The sequence below is a fragment of the Hyalella azteca genome, unplaced genomic scaffold (assembly GCF_000764305.2).
Source record: "Hyalella azteca isolate HAZT.00-mixed unplaced genomic scaffold, Hazt_2.0.2 contig16072, whole genome shotgun sequence".
Taxonomy (NCBI): domain Eukaryota; kingdom Metazoa; phylum Arthropoda; class Malacostraca; order Amphipoda; family Hyalellidae; genus Hyalella; species Hyalella azteca.
In genome coordinates this window covers 1-17,577 of record NW_025945899.1, presented here as the reverse complement: position 1 = coordinate 17,577, position 17,577 = coordinate 1, and the positions used below count along the sequence as shown (strand labels likewise).

At 40.4% G+C, this 17,577-nt stretch overlaps 1 protein-coding gene across 13 annotated transcripts in view; it reads left to right on the top strand.

The window, feature by feature from the left end:
- Positions 1–17,550, top strand: part of LOC108669642 (longitudinals lacking protein, isoforms A/B/D/L) — a 28,568-nt gene extending 11,018 nt beyond the window's left edge. Inside the window, exons 4-5 of one of the 13 annotated variants that reach the window (XM_047884748.1) lie at positions 13,265–13,386; positions 14,609–14,905. In XM_047884748.1, coding sequence (XP_047740704.1) covers positions 13,265–13,386; positions 14,609–14,837 — 351 coding nt within the window. In that variant the 3' untranslated portion in view covers positions 14,838–14,905. The other 12 variants (XM_018157027.2, XM_018157030.2, XM_018157026.2 and 9 more) reach the window with 12 other exon arrangements.
- Positions 17,551–17,577: the final 27 nt, after the last annotated feature.

Below are 17,577 nucleotides of genomic sequence, written 5' to 3'. Positions count from 1 at the left end.
GAGCTTTAGGCGGCCGAGAGTGGCGTGATATTGCGGTCTAGTGGACTTGACTATCGGCCTAAGACAAATAGAGTTCAATTGCAGTGTTGCGCAATATTATCGTATAATAACTGTGTGTAATAATTGTGTGCAGATAATGAACTCGATCACGGGCGCAGTCCGCGAGCCGCATTTCTGCCCCACCTGTGGCAAAGCCTTCAATGGACGCAATTGGAAACAAAATCTTGAGTATCATATGTTCAAACACACTGGACTGAAACCGTTTCAGTGTCCGTTCTGTAGGCACAGCTCCGCGCTCAAGTTTAATTTGCTCCGCCACATCAAAAACAAACACTCCGATGCCATGTCTCAGCCACTTCTTCCATCCACGCGGGACGGAAGCATCTCCAGCCTCAACTTCCTTGACGTGGCCGAACAAAGCTTCGAGTCCTGGTCTCAGCGCTTACTCAATTCCAGTAATACGCTCGCGTCGGTTTCAGGCCTCAACAACCCAGACTTGCGCTATAGTTCCACTACATCTGTGTCGTCGAGTGTTACTGCTAAATATAGTATCGATCAATCACCTTCAAGCGTTGAAGTCGTTAAGTCATCTCCACATCGAGTCACGCCTGCTTGGCAACACGGACAATCGACGTCTTTCTTGAGTGAAATTCCTGCGTGTACTTCTTCTCCCTTGAAACAATCGGCTTCGCCATGCACAGTTTCTGCAACTGATCGCTCATCTGTTGGTGAAAATCAAGCTTTTGTGGCAGCTGGAGGTCAAGAAACTTCTCAGCTTGGAAATGTGGCTCAATTTTCCACAAATGGAGGGGTTGAAGAGAAAAATGAAACGTTTTCTTTCTTGGATGATGGATCTACTTCGTAGATGGCCTCTGACAATGTGCTTAACCACTACACGCAGTGTTTTACTGCGTAAAGTGGTTGAGAATATAATTTTATTTGGTGCTTGGGTTAGCTGCCCATACTTACGAGACATTTTTATTCATTGTTCTGATTCTGCAATCACTTGTTGTGGCGTTCGTTCCTCCGTTTCCGAGTGGCCGTGGTAGGTGAAACTTGGTGTTCTGTGCTTCTTTCTGGCTGTTCAAATTTCGAAGCATACGGTACTCCATAAGAGTCACAACCTAAACAGGCGCGATACGTTCTGTCAATATTCACACCAAGCCGCTGATGGAAAAAATTTCATTTTATTAAGGATATTATTATGTAAAGACACGCGGTAAATATATAGAAAGCTAACTATGAATAGGAAAATATTTCATTTTATACTAGGTATTAACTTTGATGAAGACTCACGTTAACATATGTAAATCACACTATAAATTACTTGTTCACATTTGACTACCTGCATCTTGGAAGCTCAGTGATGCAATTTCAGTAGAACATTATATGAAATAACGGCGCGTACATACACTTTCTGATCAGAAGTCTTACGAGGCTCGCGAGGATGAAAACTATTACTGATCTATCACATAATTTTCCATGAGAATGCACAAGATGTCATATGCAGGGATCTCACTTACATATTTGGTTGATTAATTAAGCGCCGTTTTAAAGAAGCTCATCAAAATTAATCAATATATTGATGTGGATCAGTTGCTAAGACGATCTAGACGACAATTATGTCGCTCGCTGCAAATATCAAAATGAGTGAACTATTTGTTGTTTTTTTAATTACGTAGGAAAGCTATTTGATTCTGTTGTTTGGCGTTTTAACGTTTTAGCTTAGCATGAAATGCCTGAAGGCATAAATTATTGAGTTTTTTGATTTATCATTTAGTGAAAACCTGTCGAAAATCTATTTTCTTAAATGAAGATGCAGCTGTTTTTCTCGGAAATGATTATTTAATGCCCTAAGCACATTCGGGAATTGATGTTTCTGAAAAAAACGCCGTGTTGACCGTACGTTGTGCTCTCGTTGCAGGCCCTGTGTGGCGTTGTAGCGTCGCAATCTAGTCTCTCTGAAGACAAGGCTCAGCAACGCTTTTGCACTAAACGCTACGTCCAACCTCCTAACTGTGCCGGCTCTAATGGCTCGCCTTCATCTCTTGATGGATCCACCAAAGCCTTGGTCATGCGTTCCGAGAGCTTCGAAGCATATCCGCGATCCGACACCTCGGACCTTACGCAGGCCTTAACTCTTACTTGTAACTCTGTTCAGTACCCAACTACCGGTCAGCCTGGGGCGAATCCACATAGTTCCTTGTACAATGGAGGTCTGATAGTTTCAAGCCTCGCTTCTGGAGAGGCCTCGCTCAAAGTGAACAATATGAACAGCGTAACTTGCGAAATTTGTGGCAAGAGTTTCTGGTCGAAAAGTGACCGAGCTCGGCACATGCGCATCCATACTGGAGAAAAACCTTTTGCGTGTCCCTTTTGCTCGTATAGAGCCAATCAGAACAGCAGCGTAGTGCGTCATGTCAAGCTGCGCCACTCTCTATCTTAGCTCATATTCGTTTCAAATGATGGGAACTGCTTCATGTAATTATTTTTATTTACTGGAAAATGGTCTCGCACTAGTTGTAATTATTTAGGTTTATCGTTTTTGAAGTTGGAAAAAATTATTAATAGGCATTTTCTACGAACTCGTTTGATTGTGAGAGAAACCACAGGAACAAGATTCATCAATGTATTCGTTGCATATCCCTGAAATTAAAACATTCTCAGAAAATATTACAGGGAAATATTCTCACAATTTTTTTCTGTAGTTCCGCCACTAACTAGTTGATGCTACACAGTACGATTGTTATCATACATGTTATCGCAGCGAATACATTTGGATTTCATACTATCGTTTTTATTTTAAGTATATTATGTTACGTTATAAAATGACAGGTTGTTGAAGCGTCCTAATTAGTTTGTCGTCCGTAGGAAAGGTTCAATCGCAATCGATTAGATTTAATTTCTTTTCGTGTATACATGTGAATTTTCTATGATTAAAAATAAAAATTAATTAATTATTATTCATTTTTCCCTGCTTGAAAAAATATGACCTACTTATCACCTGGCGTATGTAGTCTGCCTTTTAATCTATGAGAGGTTCATTGTAAACGTATCTTGATTACAAGAAAACTTTCTCCGGACTCACTTCGTTTGACGAAGATTCAAATTCGTTACCGAACAGATTGAATTGAATATTTTTTATTAGTGATCCAAGAAGTGCGATATTAGTTTTTCAGAAATGTTTCCGTGACTCTGGGCTTCTTCGATCTATTCTTCTGAATATTGTCCAAGAAATGGTCTAACGGTTTTTTTCGTTAAGAGTTGTAAGTTGTGCGCAGAGAACCCTCGAGGGCACGACTACATCTTCTTCTCTGTCTGTTGCAGGTGAAAACTGAAGCCATGAGATGCAGTCTCTGCAATAAAATGTTCAAAGGCCGCAACAAACGGCAGAACTTGAACTTCCACATGATGATCCATTCTGGAGTTAAACCCCACAAGTGTCCATTCTGCTCTCACAGATCTACCTTTAAATCCAACATAACCAAACATGCTCTCCGAATCCACCCTGAAGCTTTCCGAAAATTTAATCAAGTGACTAGCGGTAGAGGAAATTATCAGGACAGGAATGTAAGCGGCTCTTCAACTGGCTCCGCTGCACTGTTAGATAGCATGGACCCGATGTCAATATGCGAACAAAATCTCACCTTGCATGTCGGCTTCAATGAATCGTTTAAGGACTCCTTGAACGCCCAGGACTCTTATTCATCGGCTGTTGAATTCTCCGAACCCAGCAGCCTGCCGCACGATGAACAGATAACCTAGTAGCCTGCTGCACGATGATCAGCTAGGAGCTGCTTCGCTATCGCCTTCACAGAAAGATCTGACTTGCACCTACGACACTTGTGGCTATGGTTTTAGTGAAAATTTTGTGCGATCGTCTGACTATGTGAGCGCGCGTCAACCGATCAAACCGAGTACTGAGCGTGAATCCAGACTGATGCGTAGGATGTAGTAACTTTTCATGCTATGTTATTCTTAGCATCGTGGCAGAAAATTGTGGTGTAGCCCGCGTTAATTTTTCCTGATAAAATAGTATTGCAAATCATGCATTCTTGTTCAGCTGTTCATTTAATAAAATTTACTGTTTGCGAATAGAAAAGAAATTACGTTTCTTGGTGGTGTTGATGCTCATTTCCTTGTGCCACTTGCAGGAGTCTACTTTCTACGCATCAAACTTGCCGTCATCTTCTGAGCTGCTCGCGCGACAAGTCTCTCTGCTCCCGTCTCAGCTCACTGCTACCCAGGGTTTAGTGTGCCAGTATTGCGGAAAAGTCATAGCGGGCCGCAACCGCCAACAGAGACTCAAATTTCATTTGCTTACTCACACTGGTGAACGACCTCATCCTTGCCCTCACTGTCCGTACCGATCACGACTCAAGTATAACCTCAAGAAGCATGTCCGTTCCATGCACGGAGGACTACCCATGTCTCCGGGTGTTAACGAAGTTGCTTTCAACATCGCTCCCGCAGCCTTTCAAGATCACAGTGAAGCTAACGAAGGAAATGCTTCCGTCATCGATGGAACCAGTGCCTCTTCTGTCAAAAATGATGGCACTCTCACTTATTTAGCGCATGCGTGGAAAGATTGATTCCAAATTTATTTTCGTAAACGTTATCACCGGCTAAAATTTAGTCATCAATAGAAATACCTATTTTTGCCTCGGAATATTGATGTTCGTCATGTAATGAAAAACCTATTTTCTACGCGGTTTTAAAATTAAGGCTGCCAAACTTTACCTACATCGGTCCGATGTCCATTTGAAGAAGGAATAACTTAGCTTAAATGTTAGGTTTTTAGAATGTAAGACGAACTTTACTGTAATTGCAAGAAAATTTTAAGTTCTTTCTATCGGATGGTAATGTTTAAGCGTCATTAAAAGAATTTATGCTTGAAATGCGTTTCATTTCTGTTCATAAACTTTTCACGCGTTAGTTCTCAGTGAAATTGCATTTCCTAACTTTCGGCATGCTTATCAAAAAAACATGGCTCGTAGACTTAGAGGTAAATAGTCAACAATGGTACATAATTTGGTATTACGGTATGATTTGAAGTGAAAAATGTGTTACGTTAGGATGACATCCCCAAAACAGCAGTAAGAAAAAAATTTTTGTTCTCTATTGAAATTTGAATGTGGCACAACTTGAGATAAGGAAGTCGTTTTCCTCAACCTTTCCTTTGTCTTTTACACGCGCACAGATTGTTTTATTTCACGATTTTTATGTTGTTCAATCACTCTTTCGCCAGAAGATCTTGATGGTGGTGTATTTTATCAGAAAATAATGAGCTTCTAACCTCAACACGGCTTGACATATCTGAAGAAGGAACATCGCGCTACTCATACGCACCTGTCTTGTCGCGTTGTCAGTAGCACCTTAAACGTGAAGACTAAAAAGATGATCGCCTGGAATTCATCTAAAATGAATTAATGCAATCGTGCGGAAGAACTTCTCGAGTTTATAACGGCTTAGAACGACGGTCGCCCTAATGTTACCATTGTTTTTTTAATGAAAGCGAGAGAAGGAAGAACTAAAGGTCTGACGGCTTGTCTTGGTGTGTTGCAGGGCCATGCCACTACCACCACTCCCGGTGCCAGCTCTCCCACCGTCATATGTCCCATCTGTGGCAAACAACTCAGTGGAAGGAATGGCAAGCAGAAACTTCAATACCATATGGTCACCCATACAGGAGAAAAACCATTCCAGTGTCCTTATTGTTCATATAGGGCTGCCCTCAAATTTAACCTTGTGTCGCATGTGCGAAACATCCACAAGAAGGGACCGAGCTCCTCGGAAGTTTCAACATACGGCACGAGTCTTGGTTCAATGACAGCTTCGTTATCACAGCTGTCGACCCAGCAACAGCTGCATGGTCTCCTAACACAGTCTTTACGTGGTGTTGCTTCCAGCAGTCAGGGCACCAATTTCAGTCGCATTCTAAGTTACGGTTCACGGTCTCCAGACCTACCGGAAACTTCTTCCGAACTCGATCATCCTCTCTCCTCTCCAAAAAAGTAACGACCCAAAAGTTGCTACTATTCCAGTTGCATTTAAAATTATCCTGCTCTTTTCCCTTACGTTTCCAGACTTTTTTGAAAGGCCAACAAGTTTCTCACAAATTATCAAAGCCGATTTGACACCTGTGTACCAGATATCCGTTTAGGCATCGATGATTTTGTGAACTGCCTAAGCGGTAAATATGTAATGAAATAATTAAGTACTATTCATTTTTAATATCGAGATCGTTAGTTGATATACGTTCACGAAAGCATCGTCTCTGATCGCTATTTTTGTCTGTCCATGTTATAGTTGTTTAGAAAGTAGCAGGTTTTTTGTAGTTTCAACTTGTTACTTGCCTTCGAAGCGTTTTGCTCCCGTGGCCACATAGCTGTACTCTCTCATGATTTCTCATGTTGTGCTCGACTTCAATCGTGTGTGTTACGAATAATAGTATTCATTCAAGCCGCGGTTACATTGTCTGTTTATTAAAACCGCATTTTCACTGTTTAGTGAAAATTTGTTTTTTTAATTAATTTTTAAAATGAGTACATTTGTGCGAGGATCTGAACGATAGGTTATTGTAATTATGCGTTTTATAAAGTTGAAATAACAAAGGACCTTATGGTGCAATAACTGCATGGCAATGCGCTGGTAATTTCTTCCTAGAAATTCTTTTTCCTCACTAATTTCTTCCTAGAAATATAGAAATCAAGAAGTGTAATAAACCTGGAAGTAATTTCCACTCAAACTATTGTGTGATGACAGGCTTCAGTTTTATTTCTTAAAATTTCGGAGAACTCTGAGAATGTTGGGGAAATAGGCACTTTGGTCTCATTTCGAGGGGAAATAGGCACTTGGGTCTCATTTCGAGACAGGGTTAATCCCTTGGCGCTTGATTCAAGTTATTTTTCAATGGTAATTCGCATCAACATTCGTGTCGCCGGCGTTTGTCACTGTTTAAATATTGTAAATTTTTGTTCCTCCATTAAGTTTTCAATTCATGTAAAAAAATAAATAAATTATTGCTTTCAATTGTGTGTTATATGCCCTGTTAGTTTTTTGAGGAATTGTTCAGATTCAATCTCGTCTTTCGTCGATGGTACTCAGAACACGAAGAATGTTTTGCCTACTGTTATATAAATGCATTATTTCTGAGAGAGTGTGGTCACGCAGAAAATCGAAAAAACTTTTTTGGATTCCATCTCTCGGGTAGAGTGCTATTCCATTGATTAAATATAATTTAAAATTGAATAATAGTATGTGCCGTTGAGTCAGTTGAGTGCTTTTGAAAATACGACGGTTCGATGCGTTTCGGGAGAAGAAATGTAGTTTTATGAAAAGTTGTGAACGCGAATAAGTGTGAACGAGACACGGTGCATGACGTTCTTATCTCCGCAGGGCTCTGAGCTGATCAACTCGTCTCTGTGTTGCTTCTCGTGCGGTAAGATCATCACCGGACGCAACCGTCGCCAGAGAATGCAGTACCATCTCCTCACTCATACGGGACAGAAGAACCATCAGTGTCCTCATTGTCCTTACAAAGCCCTGCTCAAGTTTACGCTCGACCGTCATTTGCGTGCTGTACACAAGATACCTGCGACTGACGCCCCAAACCCAATGCTGCAGTTCCAATACTCATCACATGATATTGCTACGTCTTCCGTTACTGATGAACCATACACGCATGTCTCGATTATCCCTCATGATGGATGAGGAAAATTGTGACGCATGTTACCAGGGGGGAAGCCCTGCAACTGTTCATGAAATTGGTACGCCTGCAACGCCTCATACGTCTATTTGATGTCTAGATGATGTCGACGAGTAATATGTTAATCCAACACATGATTAATGACAGTGGTTATTTTTTAATAATGTTAATGCGATGCAAATATTCCAGTGTTTGGGGCAAGATGGCCGAGTGGTTAGAGTTCTGAACACTAAAATTAAAGTCGAGAGTCAAGTTGTTGGTTTGCTACAAGCAGCCAGCTCTGAGAAGTTCAGGCCGAAACCGGCGAGGTGTCTGGGCAGTAAAGCACAGTGGATATTGAAACAGTGGGTTGCTTGTTCGAGGCCCCCGACAAGCTGTAAAATATTTTCGATGTTTAGATGCGACGACACGTCTAATTGCCTAATCTTCAACGTTGACACCGTTTTTACAAAAGAAAACTCTCAACCCATTGACTAATTTTTAATCGACAGCCTGAATCCACTGGAAGCCATGTGAAACGTCATAAGCCGAGAAAGAAGGTCAAGGTAGTAAATTCGAATCGATGTAATTGAGCATGATGCTCGACATTGTGAGGTGCCAGCACCAAAATACCTAAATTTAGCCTGTTGAGCGTTGCCTAGGATATGAGAGATTCGGTTAAAATCTTTTGTAGTAATGACACTGATGCCGATCATCGTGATATTGATAGGTCATTACATGTCGATTATAGTGACCGGGGATGGTTCAATTATTTTGGCTGTGCGTTGTATCAGATATTTCTTCTCTTATTTCATTGTCTTCCGTCATTTTGTGCCGGCGTCTAGGGGCATAGGTATTTTGTAAGTATTCTCAAAGTATACAAACTTCTTTGAATACTTATTCAGACTAGAAGGGAAGAACAATCCATTTCTCGTCACTCTGTGTTCATGGAATTTAAATTCTTATTTCTGCAGTTTGAATATTAAAAGTTTAGAATGAGAACGGAATTTTGTTTGTCTTTTGAATTTTTGAATTGTAAATGAATTTTTGCTCTGTACAACGCTTGAAAGAGGTTGCCGATCAATTACTAAGAGCCTGTCGAGAAAGTCGATCTTAATCAAGATTTTTTTTATGCTGACCGTGCTGTTTTGCAATGTTAAGAATAACTCGTGTTGCGATATTATTAAAGAGATTGCTGGAATTATTGGTTTCATTTAACCTTATTAAAGGCTATTCTCACCATTAATGGGCTAGTGTACTCAACAAATTCTTGATTTTGCGGAATTCGAATCACAACTCTCCTCAGTGATCAAAAGTTTCATTACTGCAAGTCATCTGATTATGGTGTATTTTATATTGTATTTTTTTTTAATATATGATTCAATTATTGGTATAAGTTGTGTGTCATCGATGGAGAATGACTCAATTTACTGCAGTACCGTCGCTCCTCTTACGGCCAGCGATTATTCTTGAGGCATGAATCCGAATAATTTAAGCACCATCGTGGAACCTAGAATGTTTCATGCCATGCTTGCCATCTTCAGCATGTGTAAAAAAATTCACTCAATCTCGTTCGTCATAATTTTCGTTGGAATGATTTGTTCATAATGATGTATCTTGCAGTGAAATGTTATCTAGCACTGTTGTATTCTTTAACAGATAGAATTCATGAGGAAAGCGAAAAAAAATTATCACCCTATTATTTTTTTTGTGAAAATGATTAGTGACCATTCACCGCGTGACAGATATTACTAGTTGTGCCGATTCTAGCAGATCAATAAGTATGGGATGATGCATATAACAAATTTTACGCATCGAACCTATGAAACGACATTGCACTGCTCTTCGCTATAAATTGGTTTCGTTTATGTTGCGAATGAAGGACACCGTCACTGAAAACCCTTTTTCCTGTTCAAACGGGACACATGTTCCTCGCATCACAGGCCTACATGTTACTCTACGGGAAATGTGAAGCTTCATAGTTTTTGCGCGGTCGGGAATGAAGTTCCGGTTTTTTTCCACAGGCCACACCAGCGCTCGTTGACACGATGCCAGCGGGGTCGGCTTTCGTGGACTTGATGTGCCCTGTTTGTGCCAAGACATTCGCCGGTCGAAATAGAAGACAACGCCTGCAGTTGCATCTGCGCACTCACACTGGAGAAAAGCCCTTCCAATGTCCCTTCTGTCCTCACCGCACCAGTCGCAAAGATCATCTCAAAGAACACATGATTTGTCTTCACGGGAAGATGTTGCAAACCTCTACGACCTCACACCACCAAGCTTCTTCTTTGTACTGACTCGCACAGACTTACCTGTTCCCCATTCATGATTAAATGATTAGTGAGTGGAACCTGTAGTAAACTTCATCTTCAGTAACTCGTTTCGGGCTCGAAATCGTCGAATATTCTGTAATATGATTAATTCTGTTTGTTGTGACATCTGCTTTAAATTACTTAGGAATACCTATGCACTCTTCGCCTTTCGAGATTCCGTAATCACCGTTCTTGACAAATTTTGAGAATTTCTTTGTTATTTTCTTCTTAATGTACAATGCAAGTATGCAACTCGTAAATAACAAAACATATCAGGAAACCCCAATGAACCAGCATGCTCGGAAGCAAGCTATCCCTGCAGGGAAGAAAGCAGACGCTAGAAAAGAAATTTCAAGTCGCAGCCAACATTGAGTGAGGTTTTGTTCTGTTTCAGACGGAACAGCATTTCAAGAGCCCTTCTTCAAGCTTCATCGCTCAGATGACTTACGAGAGATCAGCCCAGGAGATGGCAACAGGCGTCACTTGTCCCGTATGTCCTCGTACCTTCACTGGACGCAACAAGAAACAGAACCTCGAATATCACCTCATGGTGCATACCGGCGAGAAACCTTTCCTGTGCCCCTTCTGCCCGCATCGCTCGAACAGGATGAGCAACTTGAAACTGCACATGTTTGCGCGACATCCTCAACAAGCTGTTCAAAATTCGACGTCGGTTACCGAATCGTCGTCACTCTCCTGAAATATTCTGAAGCGTCATTATTGAGGTAGAATGCGACTTTATATTCCTTTCATGGCCACAAGTTTGTTACGAATAGCTTTGTGGGTTTAGTTAATAACACATAAGTGACGTGACTTGACTCTTTGAGTACAAAATGATCAGACCTACGGAACTGCGTTTGATCTTCTTTTTTTTTGATCTTCTTTTATTTGCCGTATAAAGTTCAAGTTACACAGCGAGTTTCACGGTAGCGCATTTGACTTCATTTACGCTTCAGATAGGTTATGATCTTTCATAATCTTCCGGAGTATTTTCGGTAGTGTCGACTTTTTCGTAATCCACTCCTGTAGAAGATACCTTTCAGTTTATATCATTATTGTAACGATACCGGAATATAGGTGAAATATACGAAAGAGTCTTGTTCATTTATCTTTATGAGAAGGGAATTATTCGAATATAAATATAATGCTAAGTTCAGAATCTGCTGCTACTTTTGCCGCAACAATCTGGGCATGGTAGTTCACTTTTATTTACGAAATATTTTTTGTATGCTTATTTGTAAGTAAGACGATGATGTCTATGATGTAGTGTATATGTAGGTGATGTGCTCTGGTCGTGTTTCTTTATCAGTAAAGTGTTGTACTTCTGTTTGTCCAAAGTTTTTCTTCCTTCACGTTATATTGCGGCCATGCCGCCCACCAAACGGGAAAACTGGAAAAGTTAGTAAAACTGCTAGCATCTAACCTCGTATTATTTAACACTTGTGTAGTGAATCGTGTCCGTCTATACTTCAACTTCGATCGTTGACACTGCAGACCTAATGCATATTATTGAGCGTTTCAAACAAAATTGTCGATAAAAGTACTTCTTTTTCAAAAAATTTCGTTTTTTGAGCTTTTTATACGTCTTTATTACTAGTCTTCCGTGAGACTTGGTGTATTCCTCTAAAGAATATGTTAAACTTTCCTATCTCCATTGTTTTGTCTGATTAATTTGTATTGTCTTCTCTCGTGCAATATGTCGTGCTTCCTTGACAGTAATTAATTTTTTTTTTCGAACTTCATCGCTCTTAAGAAGGCTATCTCGATCTGTTCTGTAATAGACATAATTTTGTCAGTAAGCGTATTATCCGAGAGCCTTAACTAACTTATCTTTATGGAAAAATCTCACTCTGTAAATTGACAAGGCTAGGTTTTGAAGTGTGGGATTTGTGTCGACAGGAAATTGCTTAGTTTTGGAGGTTCATGTATGATGAGTTAGCTTTCAATATGAGATGGAGTGAATGTGGGTTGTCTTACGTTGGTATTTGTTGGATTTCCAGATGATGGATTGGCAGCCTCTGCAGCTGTTGCCGAGATCCGAGGTTCCTCCGAACGGCGGTCTTAGTTCTACTTTTAAATATTCGAACGCGCCCCATACCAGCAGCGACAAATACATCGACGTCGCTGACGGCAACCTTGAAGCACGCTCTGATGTTCCCTTGAAAACTTCTTTGAACTATTTCGGAATAAACGACATCGATCCTTCTTTTTCATCACAACAATCTGTTCGCAAGTTTGACGGAGTCTGTCCGTTCTGCTTCAAAGTTCTGAAAGGTCGCAATCGTCACCAGAACTTGCTTCACCACATGCATATTCACACGGGAGCAAGACCGTATAAGTGTCCTCTATGTCCGTACACCGGTCGTCAGCAGAACCACGTCAAGAGGCACATTTTAATTCAGCATCCCAATTTTTTTATGGAAATTGGTGGTCGCAGCCAAGAATCAGCGGAAGCTACAGATGCTGGAGACGCTGTATCGAGAGACGTTGATTCAGATGCCGCTCGCATTGACTAACCTCGCTGCATCTCAGATAGATCGCTTGTGTCTCATTATTGGGTAAATCGTCAATGAGCGCAATGCAATTGCTAGTTCCTCTCAATTGTTGATTTGCTCATAACATACGGGAATAAGTCATTGTGTTCTCTTTGGTATCTTCTCACAAGAATTTCATCATATGAACATACTATTTCAAATCTAATAATTTGCATGCGATCGTCAAGAATTAATTTAATTCGAACCTACGTTGCTTCACATTTCTTTGTTATATTCTTCTCGCATTAATTTCTTGTAGTAAATTATCAGTATCGGTGACCTTTTGTTAAGTTGAGAAATCTAGTTATCGATTGGCTATTATTGTATTATTATCAATCCAAATCAGGATACTCAATTCCTTTCTTATTAATTGCGCTTTATAATATCAGGAAATGTAAATGTTAACCAAATCTTGTTATTGTGGTTCGCTGTTGACTGTCACCGACCTCCTCAAATTGTGCTCTCCGTTACGATGCTCATAGAATATTTCGAGGTAATTACAGTCGATTCATTTCAAGTATTCGAAATGATATTTGTTCTTGATATTGCTCTTAGCTGATTTTCTTTTATTTTGTATTTTTCTTTTGGATCAATACGAGTATATATTTTACTCGCTGTATTGACACTTTCTTTGAAATTTTCTGGTGGTTGCTTCGTTAATTGAGCTTGTGTAGGGGCTTTGAATCGTAAAAGTAGAGTTCGGAAATTTAAAGGCCTGATAAATGTTGCAGGGTGTCCGAGGATTGCGTCCAGGCTCTTCCAGTGATCTGCAAAGCGCTGGAAGAAGCGGAACTGATGCAGCACTCCCGGTCACATTGCAACGTTCGGCCAATTTCGTCAACTTTCAGTCTAAGTTAGGCAACAGTTCATTCACATCGTTGTGTGGTTTTCCGAATGCTACATCCCAAACTGCACATCATCAGAGCATATCTTTGGATAGATTGCCTTCAACAGCTAACTACTCCTTCGTCGGTAACAGTAGTAACTACCCTGTTGCAGTTTGCCCTGTTTGTGCTCACGTTTTTTCTGGTCGAAACCGCGGTCAAAATCTCGAGATACATCTACGCATACACACCGGAGAGACTCCTTTCCATTGCCATCTATGCCCATACCAAGCCAAACGGAAATCTCACCTGCGCATACACATCTTTAGGAGGCATACAACAGCTTCAGAATACAGCAGCAACCATGCGAGCGATTCCACTGAAATTGGTTCTACGGAGCGTGCGACTGCACAGTCGGCCAACGTTGCGAACTCAAACCCTGTAGGAAATACAGGACTGGAAGAAAAACCTTTGAATGCTAATGCCGTAATGTCTTCTGAAACTCCTCAAGCGAGCAGTTACTCCAGCGTTGATGCATACCAGTATGGGCCTGTACCTATTACTCAACACCAAACGTACTGAAAAAATCGCTTTCCTGATTCGATAATTACTTCCCTGTTGTATTAATTAGTGTCCTTATTATGAACAAGTTATCGACGTTCGTTTTTCGCTTAACGCTTCGCCTGTGATGATAGTACGGCTTGGACTAAGTTTTTCGTCATCATCACGAGCATCCATGATGAAGACCCTTCAACCAAACCACGATCTATTAGAGATTTATAGTCTCATTCTTGAATTCATTTAATATTCAATTGCTCGCCGTTTCATCATGTCGAAGATGATTTCCATTTCTATCTCCATCTGTTGTTATTCAAACGTCTCTTAAATTTCTAATGGTTCTGGCTTTCGAATTGACATCTAAATATTTTCTCCCATTCGAGCTTAGGAAAAAAGTGAATGCAGGAATGCTGTAATAAAAAAAAAACAATGATCAAGCTAGCGCATAAGTGATTTTTAGGTTCTAGTTGTTTGTTTAGTTCAAAGAACGTCTCAAAATTACCTACGATTGAGGTAAATGTGTGGAAAAACTCGTTACATACATGTAAGTTAAATTTGTATGAGAAGCTCAAGCAGTTAATTTTTTTTGTTTGATAAAAACGCCGGCAGACTAACGAAAAATGTCAAATATCTAGTGAATGATTCAACATTCATCATCGATTCCACTAATGTAGCTTTTGTGGGATTTTACAGAATACCAAAACTCTTCGTCAAGATCCCCTTCACCGAGACCAAGAGTTCGCTATGCTTAACTTCCTGGACGAAGCTCAAGGCCTGTACAGCAAGAACAAAAACGCACTTAGCGGCCCACACTACCGCTCGGCCCAACTTGCGACTACGTTACACAATCCCAATGAAGAGAATAATCTGTGTCCTATTTGCGGCAGTAGCTTTAGTGGAGCTTACGGGAAGTATAACTTGAAGAAGCATTTGTTCATACATCAGGGAGAGAAACCCTTCAAATGTTCGGCATGTCCATACAGCACCATCAGGAAAGCTCACCTCAAACGTCACATCGAGTCAGTCCACGGTCTTCAACATGGCGCTCACAGCAATCTCGATACTGAATCCGCGACTCTACAAACCACCTCCAAGTCGTTCGTTGATGAGGGCCATACTAGCATGGATGTCCTCTCTGTAGCTCAGGAGTACGCGACTCCACATTTAGATGACGGACTTTCGCATCTTCAGATTTTGTAACCTGCCACACCCAGACAGATAACTTAAGATGTCTTATCGGAATTTCTGAAGCTTCAGCAGCATCATCTGTTAACGAATCGCCCCGTGATTACTAGCATTCGGCATCTTGCAAGATTGCGTGACGAGTCTTAGTGTGACATAGGAACATTTCTATGCCTCATGAGGATGTTCTTTCTCAACCTAATGAGGCTAAAATTAATGCAAGTTGGGTTCAAGTACGAATTAATCATCTTCAGAAATGTCCTCGGTAATATCAGATTGGGTTTGAAGGCACTTGGTGTGCTTTATGTACGCTTGGTTGTGTATTCCTGGTATCGATACTGACATCCCGATGACGATTTTCCGCGTTCACTGATGTATGAGCTAAATTAGTTTGGCGTGGATTTCATTTTAATAAACCTGATATGGATTGAATTATTTCAAATGAGCTCGATAAATTATTTTTTTGATCAACTTTGAGCCGATTCTCTAATTTGTAAAAATATTTAATCTGTGTTCGAAAACTAATGGACTGACTACACCCTTTTTTTTCTAACGTAATTTCAGCTTTTTTCAATCTGTTATTCAATCCCATCTGAGCCATCCACCAGAACCTTGATAAATTCATCAAGTAATGAGACGCCTCACAGGAGCTGTTATGCAATCAATCGTTCCGTGATCTGATTTTTAGTCTAAAAAATTGTAAGTTTTAAAATTTGTTTGGGTTACATCTTTGCTTCATAGGATTTGAATGTTTTGTGAGCTACGTACAGAATGTAAAATTATGACCGGATTTTTATTTACCTCTTGTCTCATATAAGGATTAAGGTTTTCAATTGTTTTTTTTTTGCGCATGACTATTGAATATTGGTCGAAGATCAAAATCTATGGCGTCCTTAACAGTGAAAGTTTATTTAGGAAAGTCTTATTCGTGATTAATATGCATGCCTTGCTCTCAGATCTCACTCGAGTGTCGTGTCTGCTTTTCAGAACAACCGTTGGTCTCAGACGAAAAGCCGCCCAGCTGCGTCTATCGATGCCGCTTCTCAAATCTCTTATTGCCCAGAATGTGGCAAAGGCTTTCGCGGAGTCTATCGCAAGTACAATATCAAGAAGCACATGGCAATTCACACGGGTCTCAAAACTTTCCAGTGTCCGTACTGTCCTCACAACACAAATAAGAAAGGCAACCTTAAAACGCACGTGCTTATGGTTCACAATTTGCCATTCGATGATAAGTCGCGACCCGGCGATGTGCAAAGTTCGTACATCTCGTCTCGGCGCGCTACAACAGATACCGTTACGCTGGCATCAACATACACTCCTCGAGTAAATACTGAAGTATTAAACCAAGGCGACTGCAGTCTTTATACCCATTATCAAACGAAGGCAAGCAAGTCTGATGCTAATGCTAAGCTATCTTCAACTCCACGCCACTCTGAAGGATCTTTGAACGCTGAGACCTCTACCATCCATTCCTCCGAGTCTTCGCCAGTGATGAGTAACACGATCTCGAATGATCAACCTGCACCTCAAGAGCTACGTCAAGTTTCATCACATCAACAGCCAGATAACCTCAGGAATGAAATCACTTTCGCCTCCCTTGAGAAATCCTGGTTGAGTGATCCAAATAACGAGATTTGAAAGGGACATTAATTCAGCGGGTACGGCACAACGTCGCGGCGAATCAAAACTTTAACATTGTTTGTTGTAACATTTTCACGCATGTCAGGCTCCAGTTGTATATGCCTGTGTGCAGTTTCATGCTCGTAATATTTTGGTTTAATATTGTTGGCCAAAGGACCACGCGTAAATCTGTGTGCATTGGCTGTATATTCTTGCGTACAGTTTCATTGTTACTTCTGTATGTTTAGGTTGTATATTTATATTGCGTACTGTCGAAGAGTATCGGCTTTTGAATGCAATGTATATTGCCGCGTACAGTTACATAGTTACGTCTGTATGTTTTTTGGTGAATATTCTACCTTTAAGTTTCATGGTGGAGTCGACGTTTCGATGGCGTGTTCTTGCGCGCGGTTTCATGATCACACAATGATGCTTAAGTTTCTCATAATCTAAATTAATCTCCCCAGATTGTGTGGTGTATTGAATGCTTTATCATTCATTATGATACATAATAACGTCCATAGGCTTTCTGATTCTTCCTGAACAATAGACAACAATATCTTCCAGACTGGCGTTCAGATCACGCGATTATTCCATTATTTTTGTAACAATTGACCTTCAATTAATTCTTCACTTTCGTCCGTTCATGTTTGTGATAGACGTAACGCAATGAAGCTTTCTATACTTTGGATTTCTATTTTTTAATATAGTTTCAGTCTGCTTGCGTATCTGAATACGTTTTACTCAAAGTTAAGGTAAAAGGTAAAGGTAAAATGAATGCTGATGAACTATTTATAATAATGAGGTTATTATACGTGAGGTCTTCGGAATTGTATCTTTTTATCCGGCTATCTTTC